The 17430-nt window shown below is 37.1% G+C and overlaps 2 protein-coding genes across 2 annotated transcripts; both read left to right on the plus strand.

Annotated features, from left to right (window-relative positions):
* Positions 1–48: 48 nt before the first annotated feature.
* On the plus strand, positions 49–10726 carry LOC145493518 (glycogen synthase kinase-3 beta-like). Its single transcript, XM_081473001.1, has 9 exons — positions 49–431; positions 564–757; positions 897–980; positions 6270–6380; positions 6853–6983; positions 7509–7615; positions 8012–8205; positions 8711–8897; positions 9647–10726. Exons 1-9 carry the CDS (start codon positions 353–355, stop codon positions 9802–9804), a joined length of 1245 nt encoding a protein of 414 aa, XP_081329127.1. The 5' UTR covers positions 49–352; the 3' UTR covers positions 9805–10726.
* Positions 10727–10813: 87 nt separating this feature from the next.
* On the plus strand, positions 10814–16997 carry LOC145493519 (palmitoyltransferase ZDHHC23-like). Its single transcript, XM_081473002.1, has 4 exons — positions 10814–12508; positions 14607–14651; positions 15791–15958; positions 16751–16997. The coding sequence occupies exons 1-4, from the start codon at positions 11850–11852 to the stop codon at positions 16995–16997; spliced, it is 1119 nt and encodes a 372-aa protein (XP_081329128.1). The 5' UTR covers positions 10814–11849.
* The last annotated feature ends 433 nt before the right edge of the window (positions 16998–17430 follow it).

Raw genomic sequence — 17430 nt, forward strand, 5'->3', positions numbered from 1 at the left:
CAAACTTCGTTGGGGGCCCCCTAAACGGCACATGCCTGCAGTAGCAAGCGCCATTGTGAATTTTGAGTGTCATTTGCCTTTGGTTCTTTTCCCGTTGGTTGAAACGGTGGTTGGCGTACCTTGAACTATTTGATCGGTGGTCTGGCATCCTCTGCAGGAACTCCTGAAGCGACAAGCAAATAATTTGGCCCTAAATGACCGGAGAAACGTGCAGTTTCAGGACCATTTCCACAAATCATTTTACGGCGTAAGGTGGCTTGAAAGCAACTCTCCATGTTGAATATAAGCTGACGACGGAGATGTAATGGTCCGGTGATCCTTCGGGTTCATCTACATCAGAAATTTTACAATCATGAGCGGCAGACCTAGAACGACGTCGCTTGCCGAATCTAAGTCACATCCGCCTAATTTTGGAGGAGTAAAAATAAGTCGTGAGTATACACTTTGCATCACATAACCCAATATTCAAGGTGTTTGGGGGTATAAAACCGCCAGTATTCGTACCTGAAAAGTGTAATGAAATTCTTTGGGGCCCATTTCTAGTTTAACTTTTCGTTTTATAGGCGATAAAGATGGAAGCAAAGTCACAACAGTCGTAGCAACAACAGGTTCATTGCCTGATCGGACGCAAGAGATCAGTTACACTGACACGAAAGTTATTGGGAATGGCTCTTTTGGAGTTGTGTATCAAGCCAGGATGTGCGATTCCACCGAGCTTGTGGCGATAAAGAAAGTATTACAAGACAAACGATTTAAGGTAAATGTAGTTTCGTTTGTTGCCTTGTCACCGCACGACATATATACCCGGATATTTCCTACGTTATTCGCCGTCATAAAAATTAAAATGCCGAAAATTCATCATCGATAATGGCAACATTTTTTTTTTTTCGTTTCAGAATCGCGAGTTGCAAATAATGAGAAAATTAGACCACTGCAATATCGTCAGATTACGATGGTTCTTTTATTCCAGTGGAGAGAAGGTTAGTAATTTTTTTTTAATATTGTGCAAGACAGTGTGTTGTTTTTTCGGGCGAGATATTCAAGCTTGAATATCTTGCACCATTGAAATGTAGCCGGGTCTACCGGTTATGTCGTGTTGTTTGCCGTACGTTGGTATTAAATTTAGCCGCCTACGTGGGAGTAAGGACACTGATTGCTTTAATTCACTAAAACTAGCATTCTATTCAAAGTAGTTTTAACATATTAGAAAACTGGACAACGGACGATATCATTGTGTAAACGACACGAAGGCAAGAGCGAACAAAGCGTCATTTGAAATTTTTACTTTTTTAAAAATGTACCCTCCCTCGAGGCGAAAACAAGTTTGCTTTTTTTCAAAACCACGCTTCTTTTACCTTTAAGGCACGGCAAGCTTTCAATATTTCTCTGCTGCGTTATTTCATCTTTTAGATTTTTCTCACTTCATATTTTCTCGAATAATCTGTTTACATTTGAATCATACTCTCTAATTTTTCTCACCCGAGTATCGTCCGTTGCTTCACTATTTCTTTTTTTTTTGGCAAGCGTGATCTTGAACAAGGATTTGTCTGAAAAATATCATCGTCTTCACAACTGTATTCCTGCCACCAATTGCCTGTTTATAACTTTGTCACGGATGGGTTTGCAGTTATATTTCCTGTACAACACCTGTTTGATTGAATTTTAATTTAAAGGTTTATGAAAGATGTCCTTTGGGTCAGGTCTGTGTAGTTTTCGTTCATGTTGATTTTAATATTTCAGAGTCTGATCAGTGCAAACGTTTTATGGTGAATTTTTGAAAAGGAGTTTTTAGAAAATATTGTTGTTTTAATTTACAAATTGAAACTGAAGGAAATTCAGAGAGAGAGAGAGAGAGAACTTTGAATTTGGTTTTAAATTGAACTTTATATTCAAAAATTATGTAGGCATTGTGAGATGTCACATTTTTCCAAGCCTTAGTACACTCACTGTTTTTGTATCAATTCCCTCAACCAGGAACAACAGCTCTTGCTGTTCGGTAGCCTAATACACATTTGCGTAGATAATATTCCATGAGCTTAGCCCAGAAGTGTTCAGCTTAAAATGCAATTGAATGAATTTTTTATCCACTGCAATACCAATTTGGTTTTTAAATGTCAGCATAAATGTAAATGTTTGTTTGCCTTCAATATCATTTTGTCCATGGGGTATACCTGCAAAGTTAAACCCAGCAGTAAAATATAGTCCCTTGTATGTACTTTATTTAGGGAAATTTGTTCAAGAATGTACCAGACTACCTGTTAACATGAGAATGAGAACAAACAATGTAATGACCTTGATGTTTATGTCATAACAAGTTAAATACTTGTGTTCCTCTCAAGAAACAGAACATTCATGTTCAAACAGGCCATGTTAAGATTCTCAACGATCCTTTCATTGGGTATTTTTAACAAACAGTAATTCTGAATGTTCTCTTTTTTGGAGTTTAGGATAATTTACTCACTTTTGAAAAAGGAAAAAAAAAATTGATGTTATTTGACAGCTATATGTAATTTGTCATAATCAAGGAGAATACCATCAGAAGTGTAGCTACTGTATGGGCTAAATGTCATTTTACATGCTATATATCACATTTCATCATGATTACATGTACGCTTTTAGAACAAAGGTAGAGACTCTTTCCTTCATATGCAACTTTCAACTTGCTATTACTTCTGTGTATTTCATGAAGCCCCTTGCTTTGATATCACTTTAGAGGTATGTTTGAGGTTAAATTTTGTGCCTGGGTTATCGTTACATTGGAAAACCTTTTTGTTTGGTCTAGGTCAGTTACCTTAGCCCTTATTAGCTCTGATAGCATCTTCACTGAAGCAGGTGCCAGGGGATTTGAAAACGTCCAAATGCAACATTGCAACCTGGGGGAAAGATATATAAAGAGGATTGTGGACTTCTTTTGAGAAACTGAATTCCCCATTTGTCCAGAAATGGAAAATTTCCCTTGGCTAAAAGGAGTAAACTTGTAATCACGGTGTCAAGGATCCATCACTCAGCACTTCATATAGAGTTGCTTGCTACCAAATTTGCGTAATGTGACATAATGTCACATCATCGATCTTCACACAAAATTGATATGAAAACAAGCTCGCTTCCATGGAATCTTTGGATTTCAAGGAGTAATGCCCTAGCTGCGTTATTTAATCATGAAACATTTTCTGAACTCTAAGCTCTTGATTATTTCATGCTCTGTTCTGCAAGCAGTAGTGGTAAGATCGTATGGGAGCCCTGTTACTTTTCCTGGCAGACTTTCGTAACAAGTTTGACTTCTCTCCTGAAATAAATTTTCTATCTAAATATGAGGCACTTTCCCAGAATGATAGAAAATAACAAGTTCATGGTCATATTTCCCCTCTATTTTGCTTATTTTTTATGAGATTTTCAATTGCACTGAAATGACACACCCATGATAAATGCACAAAGCCCTTATCTGAATACCATTACTTAAGGTAATTCCTCTGAAATAAAAGTGACGATAGATTTTTCTTCAAACTTTGTCCACTGAATATTTGTCATATGATATTTGTCATAACTTCAATTTTGAAATAAAAAAGGGGGGTGTCCATGCTCATTAAGGAGCAGTGAGACATTGAAAATGTCCCATTTTGGCATTATTTAATGCTTATTATAAGAACGCATTCCCAGTAATTGTAACATCTTTGTGAGCCAGGACTCATAAGAACATGCATTAAACTACAGTCAATACATTGTGTCGGACACAAATAAACGTTTTAAGTTTGATTCAGACAGAAAGCTAAATCCTTGGTTAAAAATTTGAACCAAATTTCTTGACGTGGTTACCGACTGCCAAATAGAAAAGACCACCATGCATCTGCTATTTTTCTTATTTATTCAATTTTCAGCAATAGAAATTAGATCAGTCGTATCTCACGCAAAGCTTATGATTAGTTGATTACAATGAGTGGAAAAAAAATTGGGGTGCCCGTGCTCGTTGGTGAGCTAGAACCATTTTTCAACTGACAGAGCTCAATATCAAGGCAAATCTGTCATGTTTTCAATGTGCGCGTGCACGAGCGCAAATGCAAATGTGAGGAATGACCTTAATCAAACTTGTCAGCATGCTAAAACTTAGCATACTATTGATCCCAGACATCCTTTGAAATGGCTTTTTTTCAGGTTGTTTCATGTACCGTTGGTTTCACTCACATGATTTAAAAAGTGATCACATGACAATAAACATCTTGACGCGGATGGCCAAAGTTTGCAGCACACCCGCAGCAGCACAGCGATTGCAAATTCCTTAAAAGTTCCAAGTTCAAGGCAAATCTTATCCATGTGATAGATTTTGCATCTGTTGAACTCTTCTCTGTAACATATCTTGGATTGCATCTTGTTAGAAAATGCGAAACTCAACAAACTTGCAAACAAATTGTGAAGCAACTTTCCCGATGACAGATTCACTCATCACACGATCATGAATTCATCATCACACGGTCACTTATTTTGAATCACGTGAATGATTCAAACCAACAGTGTGTAAAACGGCCTGGAAAAAAAAAGCCATTTCAAAGGATGTCTGGGATCAATAGTAGAGAACAGGTGAAGTCCTTGTTTGTTGAGAATCAACTCCTCTCGCACTTACTTTAGAATCTAACAAAATCACTTGTGCTGCTTGCCGCACGGAAGGTAATAATCTACGTTGTGCACGGGGCACATAGGACAGACTAACTAGTGTGAAGATCAAATGCAGCTGTTACTCAGTTACTAAGCTTTAAACAATTTGATGACTAACAGGAATGTGACTAATACATGTAGCCGGTTACTGGCTAATTTCCTTTTTATAAAGAGAGTACTTTTTAAAACTGGAAAAGTTGGCAAGGTTTGTTAGTAAGCCTGGTTAAGCCTTGAATGATTGTGATGATTTTTTTTGCTGTAGTCCCGTCTAATCATGCATTGAAGAAGCTTTCCACGTTCCTTTGAGACTTTCCCTTTAGCCAATAGCTAAAGGCAATGGCACTCGATGTGCAGAATAACACAATTGATTGCAAGTTTATCACTCTCTGTGCAGGAAATATTCCAGTAAAAAAATGTTCAGTTCAACCACTTTCGTTTGGTGTTATTATAGTACTTATAACTGTTATCTGCAATTGAATTTGTTTTCTTTGATGTCAGATTAAACATCAAGGATAATTTTTTGTTACAGTTAATTTAATGGGTTACTTAGCTCATCTCTGAGTGAAATTTACTTCTTTTGTTTCCACTGATCTTGTATTTAAATAACCCCATTTCACACTTCAACACAATAAAAATTTTAATAATAGTCTTAATTCTACATTAAACAGTTAACCCTGTAGGAAATAAGTAAATTTTTAAGTGTTGTTTCTTTTTTCCTTGTTGTTTTGATTTTTAGTGTGTTGATTTATCAAACCACTAAGGTTTCCAGCAGACTTGATTCACCACAACATATTACTTTGATTTTTGCTTTTGATTTTGTTAATAGTTCTGGATCTTAGATAAGGATATTTTTGTGGAAAATGCATCATTTCATGTAACTGATGTCGATGGAAGCATAATTGATTAGAAGTTATCTTATTGAGATATTTGTTGTGGTAGACCAGATTGCTTTCCTTATCAGCTGGAAAAGTGTGAAACTTTCCACCTGCAAACAGCTTTTAGCCACATTTAGTTCTTGAGCATTTGCAAATGATAATAAGTGTCACTTTTTAGTGGTGCTGCATTCAACTGCTGTCAAGAGTTATCTGTACATTAAGGCCCTGTCCACACTACGCTGGAGGAATTTGATAATGGAGGTTTCACTCTGAAAACGCATGAAATGTCGGGAACATTTTAAAAAACGCAACAATCAGTGGTTATTTTGGATTTGTGTTTGAGGAAACCTCAGTTAGGGAAGTCACATGATTATCATGACACCATGGTTTTCGGAAAGCTCCGTTTTCAAAATATCTTCTGTTCTGTTCTGTTCACACAAAAACCAAAATCCGGCTTTTTCAAATTCCTCTGGTTTGATGAACGTTTTTGAAAAGCTCCGTTTTCTTGACGGTTAGTGTGGACAGTAGGCCTAACTGTAGAAATTCACATATAGCTGTGTTGTCAAATTTCTCCTGGGTAGTGTGGATGCTACCTAAACAAGTAAAATCACTTTATATTTGCCAAATATTTAGCATTTATTACAAAATGTAGAACTGTTTCAAGGTATTTCAATTTATGCAAACAGTTGTATCAAATTTAATGAACAAATCAAATAATGCATTGTTTTTCTTTTATTTACTTTTCAGAAAGAAGAAATCTATTTAAATTTGGTTCTTGATTTTGTTCCGGAAACTGTTTATAGAGTAGCTAGGCACTACAGTAAAGCAAAGCAAACCATTCCCATATTGTATATCAAGGTAAGTTGGGTAAAATTAAATAATATGATATAATTGTGGGTTTTATCCTACCAGTTCAGCATTGGAAATTTTTATTTTCAAACCTAATTGCCAACATTAGTGAGTTTTTATTTAAAGCTCTGCATCAGTTGAGCAGAAGTTTGTTTGAGGTAAATGATCAAATTCTCAAGTTATGAATAGCAAACACAAAATTAATATGAACATATTAAATAAGTAAAGTCTTGATGGATAAGAAATATTATATGCAACAATAGCTGTTAAATTAACGGTGATCTTTTTTTTTTCATGAGTAAAACTTTGACCAGAAAGGTGATCACTAGGCACGGTAGAATGTAAAAACAGTGGTGATACCTCTTGGTAAAAAAAAAAATTGTTTTGTGATGATCTGTTGGCTTATGTTAAATGTTTTCTCTGGGAATTTTCACCCCTTAACTTTTTTTATTATTATTATTATTTTGTGTTTTGTAATCAGCTCTACATGTATCAGATGTTTCGTTCCCTGGCTTATATCCACTCCGTTGGTATATGCCATCGTGACATCAAACCACAGAATTTACTTCTTGATCCAGAAACTGCTGTGCTGAAGTTGTGTGATTTTGGCAGGTAGGGGGGATGGTTGTGAGAACATTTTTAGTTTATTATTATGTACTTCCTGAAGCAAGGCTGTGGTCTAAAAAAAATTAAAAGGAGTCCGAAGGTTTCTAACCATGAAATCCTTGGGTGCCTGGCACAAAAGCATATAAGAATAAAATATGTTTTCCAGTTGCCCAAAGGCAAAAGTTAGTCACCTGTGGCACCCGGGCTCCTCTAGAGCACAGCTCTGTCCTGAAGGGAATGATTAGTTGTACCTAAGGTTACGATTAGTTGTACCTAAGCTAAACAACAAAAATAGGCCGTCATAATTTCAGTTTGGCTTCCAGTGGTTGTAACTGTTTTTATTTTCATGATCATTATCATTATTATCATTATCGTTATCGTTATCGTTATCGTTACCATTTTCATTATCATTATCATTATTAAACTTTAATTTTCCAGTTATCTTCAGTGTAGTTGCTGGCCATTTATGTAGACTTAAATGATAACCATGGCTGAGTGAATGTTATTCAATTGTATCTTTTTTTTTTATAGTGCCAAGGTGTTAGTGAAAGGAGAGCCAAATGTTTCCTACATATGTTCCAGATATTATCGTGCACCGGAACTCATATTTGGCGCCACTGACTACACACCCGATATTGGTTAGTGAACCCTCTCTCTTTTCCTTGTCTTTTAAAGACTGTGGTTAGATTCCTTTGAATAGACTTAAGCATGGCACTCGTACAAGTAGTAAGTAATAGATACAATAGAAGCAATACTATGTGACATTTCAAAAAGTAAATAACTAAACTTAATTTACATATAGGATCTTGCATGACTACTTTGCACAAACTTTTACTTATCATGTATTTTTTCATCAATGTGTTTGAGAGTTGATGGAACAAATGCCCTTTGTAATGAACGCAAACTTTTCATCAGTTCAGTTTTTGGTTGCATTCATCATATGACAGTGAAGATACTGGTCACTTTGAATAAATTATTTTTCTTTCATTGGATACCATTGTTGAATTTGTTTTTTGTTGTTGGTGGTGATTTAGATGTCTGGTCCGCTGGCTGTGTATTGGCAGAACTTCTTCTTGGACAGCCCATCTTTCCAGGTGCCAGTGGTGTGGATCAGCTTGTCGAAATAATTAAAGTCTTAGGTACTCCAACTAGGGAACAAATCAAGGAAATGAACCCACACTACACAGAGTTTAAATTTCCACAAATTAAGCCTCATCCTTGGAGCAAGGTAAAACTAAACAAAATGACATTCTTTGCCTTTCATGCTCAGTGTAAGCAGTTGAACCAGTCCAGTATATGACAAAAAGTCGTAAGCATATAGTTAAAAATGTGTTCAGCTATCAGGAAAATAAACTAAAAATGGTTATTAGATCTTCTGCCGAATTGGAACATCTCTTTCGGTGTTCTTGTGAGAATTTGATGTTATATCTGGGCTTTATCTGCCTGTTTACTCACATTTTGATGCTTGAAATTCTATTCTCTGTTGGCTGGGTAGAGTTCTCAGTCATTTGTCTAGGGCTTGTGAACAGGAAAAGTTCTCGGGCATTAATATTTTGTCTTCTAGAGAATCAGCAGTCTGAGCTGATTTTAACCTTTGGTAAAGCTGTACTTTGAGAACAATTTGATTAAAGTCATTAGTCGAGTCAGCTTCTGCAGTAGATTAATATTTATTAAACACCATTTCAGTGAACTTTACTTTGGGATTGTAAGCAAAAGCAAATTTTCAATTACAGGTGTTCAGACCCAAGACTCCACCAGAAGCAATTAACCTGTGTAGTAGATTACTGGAGTACACACCGTCGACAAGGCTTATACCTGTGGAATCTTGTGCACACTGTTTCTTTGACGAACTCCGTGATCCTAATACAAAACTTCCAAATGGACGTGATCTACCCCCACTTTTTAATTTCACACCACAAGGTAATGAACCTCAATAAATACCATATTCATGTGTTTTCAGTCAAATGGTGTCATCAACAAATGTGTGGGTTTCCACTATTTCACACCAAATAAAACTGTAGTTTTGGAACTTGTTATCATAACTGGAGGGATTTTTGAAGTCAAGAGTCCTTTACCGTTTCTGTATTTCAACTTTGTTGGCTTTTTATTTGTGATAAACAAGGTGTAATGCATATAATTGTAGTAGCTGGTGGTTGGTTTTGTTGTTGGAAGAGCATTCATACATAATTAGGTAATTCTGGTCCACCATGGCAAAATGTCAAACCAAGTTAGGTTAATGTTAATATTGTAGTGATGTGATGTGACCTCTAATGACAGGGTATGTGACATACGTGTACCTCTTCTAGCAACCACTTCTCTACAATTGCCAGAGTTTTTGTTGACTGTACTCTGATTTACGCACTTTACTCTCGCTGAAACTTCCTCACAATGTCCATCTCTTGGTATTAACAATGGCCGGTTAGTTATGCTCCGAAGAGGTCTGACTGTATTTTTAGTTTATTGACAATCGAGGTAAAGCAACATCAGTTAATCGTAGTAACCACATTGAATATATTTACTCCTTTAATGATTTGTTTGCTCAGAGTTGAAAGTGCATTGGCTTTTGTTTCCATCATTGGTCTAATGAGCAGCATTGTAGTGCACGACATTCAATTTCTGTTTCAGCTAATTGTGTGTATTATAAATTTTTCTTCATATTCTTTTGACAGAACTCTCAGTCAAACCTTCACTAAATTCAACCCTCATTCCCCCTCATGTGCAGAGGAATTCTGGAGGGGCTGGTACTAGTGGCTCGGGAACCTCAACAAGTACGGGCCCTGCAGTTGTTGATGGAGCTGTGGCTTCAGTTTCCACACCTGGCTCCTGAATGAGAACTGTTAATAATAATATTAATATAAGTTTCTGTCCATAGGGCCTGCACTGGAGTTGATCCTTGTAAAAAGAGCACAAAATTGTTTTTGTTTTTTGTAAATAGAGTCGAAATCAAGTTGACAATGCAGATGTTTTGTGTGTATTTAGAGAGTGCACGAGGTTTTCCATTCTGTTTAAAGTCTTAACTTTTACTTTCTGAAACCCTTGTGCAAATAAATCATGCCTAATCAACTTGTGTAGGTTAGATCAAGTACAGTATTTAAAGGTGTTTGCAAGTAAAGCCAGTGATACAAATTAAAAAAAAAAGAACTTACGTACAGTTTCAATATGCTATTTATTTCACAAGGAATTTTAGGTATCCTTTCTTACATTTTTTGGGTTCTTTTTATCTGGGGCTGGCTTTGTTTGTATACTCCATTAAAGTTTGTGCTCTGTTTTTAGGAATTAAAGAAGGTGCTGTTTTATTTTGCAATGTATATGAATTCTTCCGATACGACAGATTTTTAAGCACACCACACTGCAAAATGTGCATTTCAACAATGTTAATACACTTTTGTACTAAAATAGCGAGGCTCCGTACATTAGTAACAAACAGTAATCAGTTTTTGGGGAATTAAAATTTGAACAAATCCTGTAAAACATCAGTATGGTACTGGATACTGTATTTACACTGACAGTACCAAATATTTAAATAATGTAAAATAAGTTTCTTCATTCCTTATGCCAAAGGCCATTTCCCCACATGGCTGTAGAAAGAGTTCCATTTGTCATTTGAGTCTGTATAAAATTTTATGGGCTTGTAAATTTAAGCAATTTTATGTTTTTCTTCTTTTATGTGTAAAATTTATAAACTAATCTTGTACACATTCTTGTGAGTATTCTGCCAAGATAAAATATGAAAGTATTGCAGCTGTCAAGATTGAATCTTTTTTCTTCGTAAATCACTTCCCCAAAAAAAATCTGTACATTTTAATATCAATCATCAATACAGGTGGCATTTGCAAAACGTTTCAAAATTTTATTTTTGTGGCTTCTTGTACTATGTGCAGCATTTTTAAGCAGCATTTTTGTGAAGCATTTTTGTGCAATGCACGCTGCATGGGGTGACCAGAAAAAATTGTTTTGGTTTATCCTTGATAAAATCACCAATGACATAGAGTAACCAAAACAACAAAACAATGTAGAAGCAATAGCTGATTGTTACTCCAAAACGGCACTTCTTGATTTTACCTAACAGTTTGGTCATTTCGGGGCTGCTTAGACATACACAAACTTCAGCTTCCGGAGCTTATTTTTTTACAGAACTCAAAAGTCCTCAAACGGGAAAGGGAGGGAGAATTATCCTTGTACAGCTAGTAGATACTTGCTAGCAATGACCGCGCCCACCTGCCGGCACCTGCCTTGTCCGAGGCTCCCCTCCGTGAAGCGAACGCTCCCCATTTCACCAGTAGACTAAGAGTAGCCCCTCTTTTCGTGCGTGACACGAGAGCAAACCGCGAGAAAAAATGGCCGCGCGAATTCCCAGGGGCGAGATTTCACGCCGCCATTTTTCCCCGCGGTTTATTTACGGTCTCGCTCGACGGACTAAGCGAAAGAGGGACCTCTCGTAGTCTACTTCACCAGCGAACCATCCGTGTGTTGCAACCGAGGCGGGTGTCACACAACGAAATGATAATCATATCCACGGGCAGCGTGACTTCCCGGAGCAAACCCAATCCTGTCGTGGCTGAAACTCTCCCCGGGAAAGTCTCTTTGCTTGTAGATAGTTTTTTTCCCTTCGCCGCTGCGCCGTGGAAAAGAGAATGCCGTTCCCAAAATAGGTCACCAAAATATGTTCAGGCAACCTCGTCCCCAGGGTCTTCTCCTCGTCAATTTTCAAAATGGAGAAGACCCTGGTGCCAAAAATGCGGGGACTTCAGCAAGATGGTCGATGGCCAACAGCCAAAATGCCGAGACAACTTTGGTTATCTGCGGTGTATCAGTGTTTCATTCAATGCATCGAGTTAGTGGAACATAAAGAACTGATTTCTTGGTCTCATAATGATATCAGATCCTTCCCCGCTGTGTTGTTGTGAATTCCGCAATCTTCATGGCCAGAGAACCCACATCCTTGCATTTTGCTGCGAGTGTGATGAACTGGACAACGCCGTCGACCAGTGTCTCAAAGGAAACCGAGTCCCGAGAGAGAAATTGAATGAAATTTCTACGGTGATATCTGATCGTATTCGCATCCCTTGGTTCAACGGCGCTATAAAAGTGGAGTTTGATGCTTTAGTCCCTGTCCTTTTTCTGGCAATTTCTCTGTACTTTGCTTGCTTTAGCTTCGTCTTCACCGTCCTTGTACTGGTTTACGTTCCTGTGTTTATCCTTATTTATTATGTCTACGTGTTAAACCAGCGGAAAAAAACTTGGTTCTTTGTAAGTTGGGGTTTAACATCTCTTGTTGGTATTTTTAGTCTCTATCTTCTGCATGTTTCTCCTTTCTACTCGTACCTCAATTCTATCGTCATTTCTCTTGGTTTCATTCTGGTGTTATTGTTATACTTGCGTGCAATATTTTCCAGAAGCCTCCTCAACGCTTACGCCTTGATTTCTAAACCACTCCTTCGAAACAATTCACATGTTAATGCAAGTAGTTACAAGGATCTGAACTGTTGTCTCTGTACTGAAGGACCCTTTACCAGGGCAAAGCATTGTAGGTAGGTTATCTCACATTATCTCAGTAAAATGGGAAGACCAAGGGGGGACTCTCCTATAAAAAGAACAGGGGTGCTCATCAGAAATTTTGAAAAAAAACGCTTAATTAAGAGGTACCAAGATCCTGGTGTGTGGGTGTGGCTTGAAATTGTTTCACCCCTAAGAGGTACCAATTCTGGGACAAAATTAAAAATCAGGTCATAGCTCCTTTCATTTTTTTTTTTTTTTTTTTTTTTCAGCTCGATATCCTAAAACGTACCACAAAAGCTCCCACTGTGGACCTTGTAAGGCTGAACACCCTAAGAGGTACCAAAATTGCATTTTTAACCCCTAAAAGGTACAAGGAGCACCCCTGTCCTTTATATATAGGAGTCTCCCCTCCTGGGAGGGAAGACAGTAATCTACTTTGGCAAGAAAACTATGGCTGAGTATCAGGTGCCATCCTCCAAAGTTTACATCCTTGTCTGTACATTTTTTGGGAGACATTTTGTAAGTACAGTACTGTTCATCCCTTCTTTGTGAACACTGTGCTAGTCCATGGAACTTTTATGATAAATGTGCAGTACCTGAAGCCCTGGTTTCCAGGACACCTTTTATATCCTTTGGAAGTTGGCTTTAAGGTAGAGCCGAAAGATAGGTGAATAGTTAACAAAAGTAATTTGTTTACATACCGTAAAAACTCGTGTATAAGCCGCACTCGTATATAAGCCGCACCCCCAACTTTCGAGCTTGATTTTGAAAAAAAGAAAACTCTTTAAAAAGCGCTGAGCAAAAGAAAGTGATTACTTGTACATTGTAAGCTTGGTCAAATCTGATGCTGTGTATTTGCTGCGAGCTAAATAACTCTTGAAATACCTTTTACAAGCTATTCTTCAACGCAATTTCTGATATCCTCCTAAAGAGAGGCTCTTTTGACAAGATGTTGCCTTTATTGCTAAAGGCGATAGTGGAAAACGATGAAATTCAAACGGAAATCCGAGCAAAACAATCTCTGACCGATCGATGCAAAATGATTGCTTAGTAACCACGCAGTCATTTAAAGAGAGAGTCTGGACACAAGAGAAATACACACGCAACCGATAAGAAGTCTGGGCCGAGTCACGTAGATCGATCGAATTGAACGATCGAACGAACGATAAACAACATGGAAAAGTTCCATTTCACATCAGCTGTGCGTGGATACCATGTTTATAAACATGTATGGAAGCCTTCAATTGGTGAAAAACTTGTTGTTCGACGCGAGTTTAACAATCCTATGGATAAACACGCGGTGCAAGTTGTGAAGTACAAATGAAAGGAAGTACAAATGAATCGCTTGAAAGAACTACTCGCGAAGAAGATTCAGGTTTAAAACCTGAAGAGACAAAGGCTCCTTTAGGAGCCACCACTTCTATCAAAAGCAATGATCAACAACAGCAACAGGTTTCAAAATGTTGAATGTTTATTTACTTACGTTTTTAAGTACTATATCTGACCACTAACTAGGCAATTAGCTCCCTCTGAAAGCAATGGTCTCGTATATAAGCCGCACCCGCCATTTTGAGCCCAAAATTTCAGCAAAAAGGTGCGGCTTATACACGAGTTTTTACGGTATTTAGCTGTTCACCAAGTCTCCCAGATTTGCAGGAAAGTTCTAATTTTGGCTGATTTTTGGCCTTTTTCAAGGGAAAAATTTGGAATATTTGACACATTTTTGTGGCTGAATCAGAGGGGCTTTACTGTTAACAATGTTTTTTAGGGTCAAGAAGGTAAACTTGGCGATCTCCCAGATTTCAATTTTTTTTAGGTTGACGTCTGTGGTTCTGAGAGTTCACAATCTGCGGTAATTCTAGAGGAGATGCCTGGGGTCCAGATTACCCTCCCTCCGCCACCTCATGTTTGTAAAAAAGTATCCCTGATTGCTAATGGCTGAATATGCTGTCATGATTGTTTCTAATATTTGAGGCAGATATTTCTCAGTGATACCATACAGGGCAAAAGGTTCTTGCTCTTTATCTGAAATCACCCTGAGTTATTATATTATAGTTAATCAAAAGCAAATTAAATTGAATTTCATTTTTCACAAAAAACTGTGAATTATATTTTCTTCTCCTCTGGTAGGATTTGTGGCTACTGTGTTCCAAGGTCAGACCATCACTGTGTTTGGTAAGTGATAAATGAGGATATTTTACACAGTAATGTGAATATATGAATTTTATTTTCGAGTGGATAAAACAATATTTTGAGAACAAGCATTGCAAGAGAATAAAATGTGTGGCTCAAACAAATACACAATGTTGTTTTAACATGAGAAAATAAAATTCCCATCTTCAACTAGCTACCATGTAATTTTTGTTTTATTATATAGGCAAACTGACTGTTTGCACAAAGAACTGTGAAAAAGCAGGAAATGTGGTCATCAATATCCTCACTAGTAAGGACATGGAAGACATGAAACTCAAGTTCCAGATGTAATTTTGTTTGAATTTTAAAAAAGTAGTGAATTTACAGTGAAACACTCCTGCCTACGCAATTAAGTAATTATAAATATCTTAAGTTACTAACCTCATCTTGTTGGTCCACACTGTAAATTGTGGATTCTCATTTTCTCCCCTTCAATTCATGGCCAGTGTGCTTCACACTTAAACCATAAATCAAAGAGAAAAAGTCTCAGTCCATAACTTACAGTACAGACCTTTTACTCAGTCAGTAACAGGTATATACTAGTCTTTTTGCTTAAGTCTATGAGAGGCTTCTGACATGAAATAGCAAGATGCAATATGTGCTGGAAAAACATGGGCACCAGAAAATGGAAATTGTCTTTCCCAAGTCAAGTGGGTACCAGAAGACATTTCTTATGTCCTAGTGCTCATGCATTTGTTCTTCAGGAATTTCAAAGAAAAAGAGAGATCAGTCTTGGTCATTACAGTAGTTTATGTTATACCACTGCCCTGTAAAGATGATATCCAGTCCATACTGCGCACTCTCAATAGTTTGTTTACGTTTTTTTTGTTTCATGTAAGACATCACAAAATGTAACATTTTGCAACTATTGACATGAAGTACATGTAAATTCAAAGTTTCATGTCAACTGCCATTATGGTAAATCTAACTCTTGCCACATGAACTCAACTCTTACATGTAAGCTCTTTAGATTTTGATTGTTCAAATTAAAATACTGGAACCCACGTAGCAGAAGAGTTCAGTCAAAGACTATCAGGTGCTCACTATAAAAAAAATTATACATCACAGTGTAAAGAGGTTTTGATTTTACAGTTGTTTTCTTTTTTTCTGAATGAATGCAGGACAAACAGTTGCATTGGACAGCACAATCACCGTTCATTCCTTGCAGCTATCACGATATTCATCGTAACAGGACTTTGGGGAATTTATCTTTCTTTCCTCACTGTTTGTACATCTCTGGACAGTAGTGTTCTCTATATGGATTGTTCAAATGTCTATTCAGATTCTAGGTAGGTTTTCTTTCACATCATGTTATGTGACTGTTACAATAGCATGTTGTCATCTTTGTAATTTACCCATTATAAGCCTTGTGAAACTTGATCTTGTTTCTCTGAAGTGCACAAATCTCAAACCGTGAAGTGTAAAGGTAACTTAATTAAAGGAGCTCAGTCACAGTATATTGAGTTACTTTGGCAAACACACAAAATTACTTTTATAATACTGAAGGAAACCTGAAAATAATAGTTCACTGAGATAGAAAAACACTAAAGAGAAAATAATAAACCATAAAGGAACAAAGATGCATAAGGATAGAGAAAATTAACAAGAATTGCAATCGATAGGTAAAGTCTGCATATGAACCAAGTGGCCCATCAGGCCGGAGCTTATCCTAGTTTCTGTAGCGTGAAGCGACCAGGAGTATTTCTACTCCTCCCTGGATGGGATGCTAGTCCATCGTAGGGTTACTCCCAGCATTAAATTCGCTGATACCCATTTGTACACCTGGCTGGAGAGAGGCACTGTGAGAGTAAAGTGTCTTGTCCAAGAACACAACACAATGACCACAGCCAGGGCTCAAACCCAGCCGCTTGATCAGGAGTCAAGGGCACTTACCATGAGGGCACTGTACCTCATTGCAGTCAGCGGACTTGAAAATTTGATTTTCAAAATACACAAACCATGACATGGCTCCTGGCTTTGAATAAACTCTAAGCTATCAAAACTAATCATTTTCAATTGAATATCAGAGAGAATCCAGTAAAGAATTTCTTAATGACAGTGATTGTTATTGTTTTTTTCAGGTCCTCTGTTGTGTTTGTAACATCATGGTACACAGTTATCTTCATTTTTGGATTGTTTGCACTCCTCTCACAGCAGCTTGTATTTGTCAGTTTCAACTTGACAGGCGATGAGTTCCGAAGATCTTCCAGGAAAAAACCATTTTGGGAAGTTTTGTGGAGTCATCGATATAACAGGGGATTCATAAGAAACTGGATAGAATTTCTTTTTCCTCCAGATGTTAGATCTATTGCTGAAGAAGTAGTTTAGAGGGACATGAGGGGGATGTATATACGGTTAAAAAATCGCCAGCCAATAGATGCAGAAAAGATGAATGCTTCATTTTATTTTTTTATCCTATTTATGAATGCTTTATGTAAAATAACCTCTTCACTCGTTGTTTGCTTATTTTTTTGCTCTAACCACGTTTAATATTACAATCAAACCAAGTAAAGTGTACCCCTCAAGATCACATTAATGAAAATTAATTATTTGAATATTGAACCTACTAGTCATTTCAAAAATTCAATAATGAATTGATTATTCATGTATTGAACCTGCTAGTCATTTCAATGTGCAATAACAAATTGATTATTTGAATGTTGAACCTTTTAATTCATTAATGTAATCTTGAGGGGTTCTCTTCACTTGGTTGAGTTTGACCCCATGGAAAATTGAATCTTGCATTCCCAGTGCACGTTTT

Source organism: Orbicella franksi, chromosome 7 (genome assembly GCF_964199315.1).
Source record: "Orbicella franksi chromosome 7, jaOrbFran1.1, whole genome shotgun sequence".
NCBI lineage: Eukaryota > Metazoa > Cnidaria > Anthozoa > Scleractinia > Merulinidae > Orbicella > Orbicella franksi.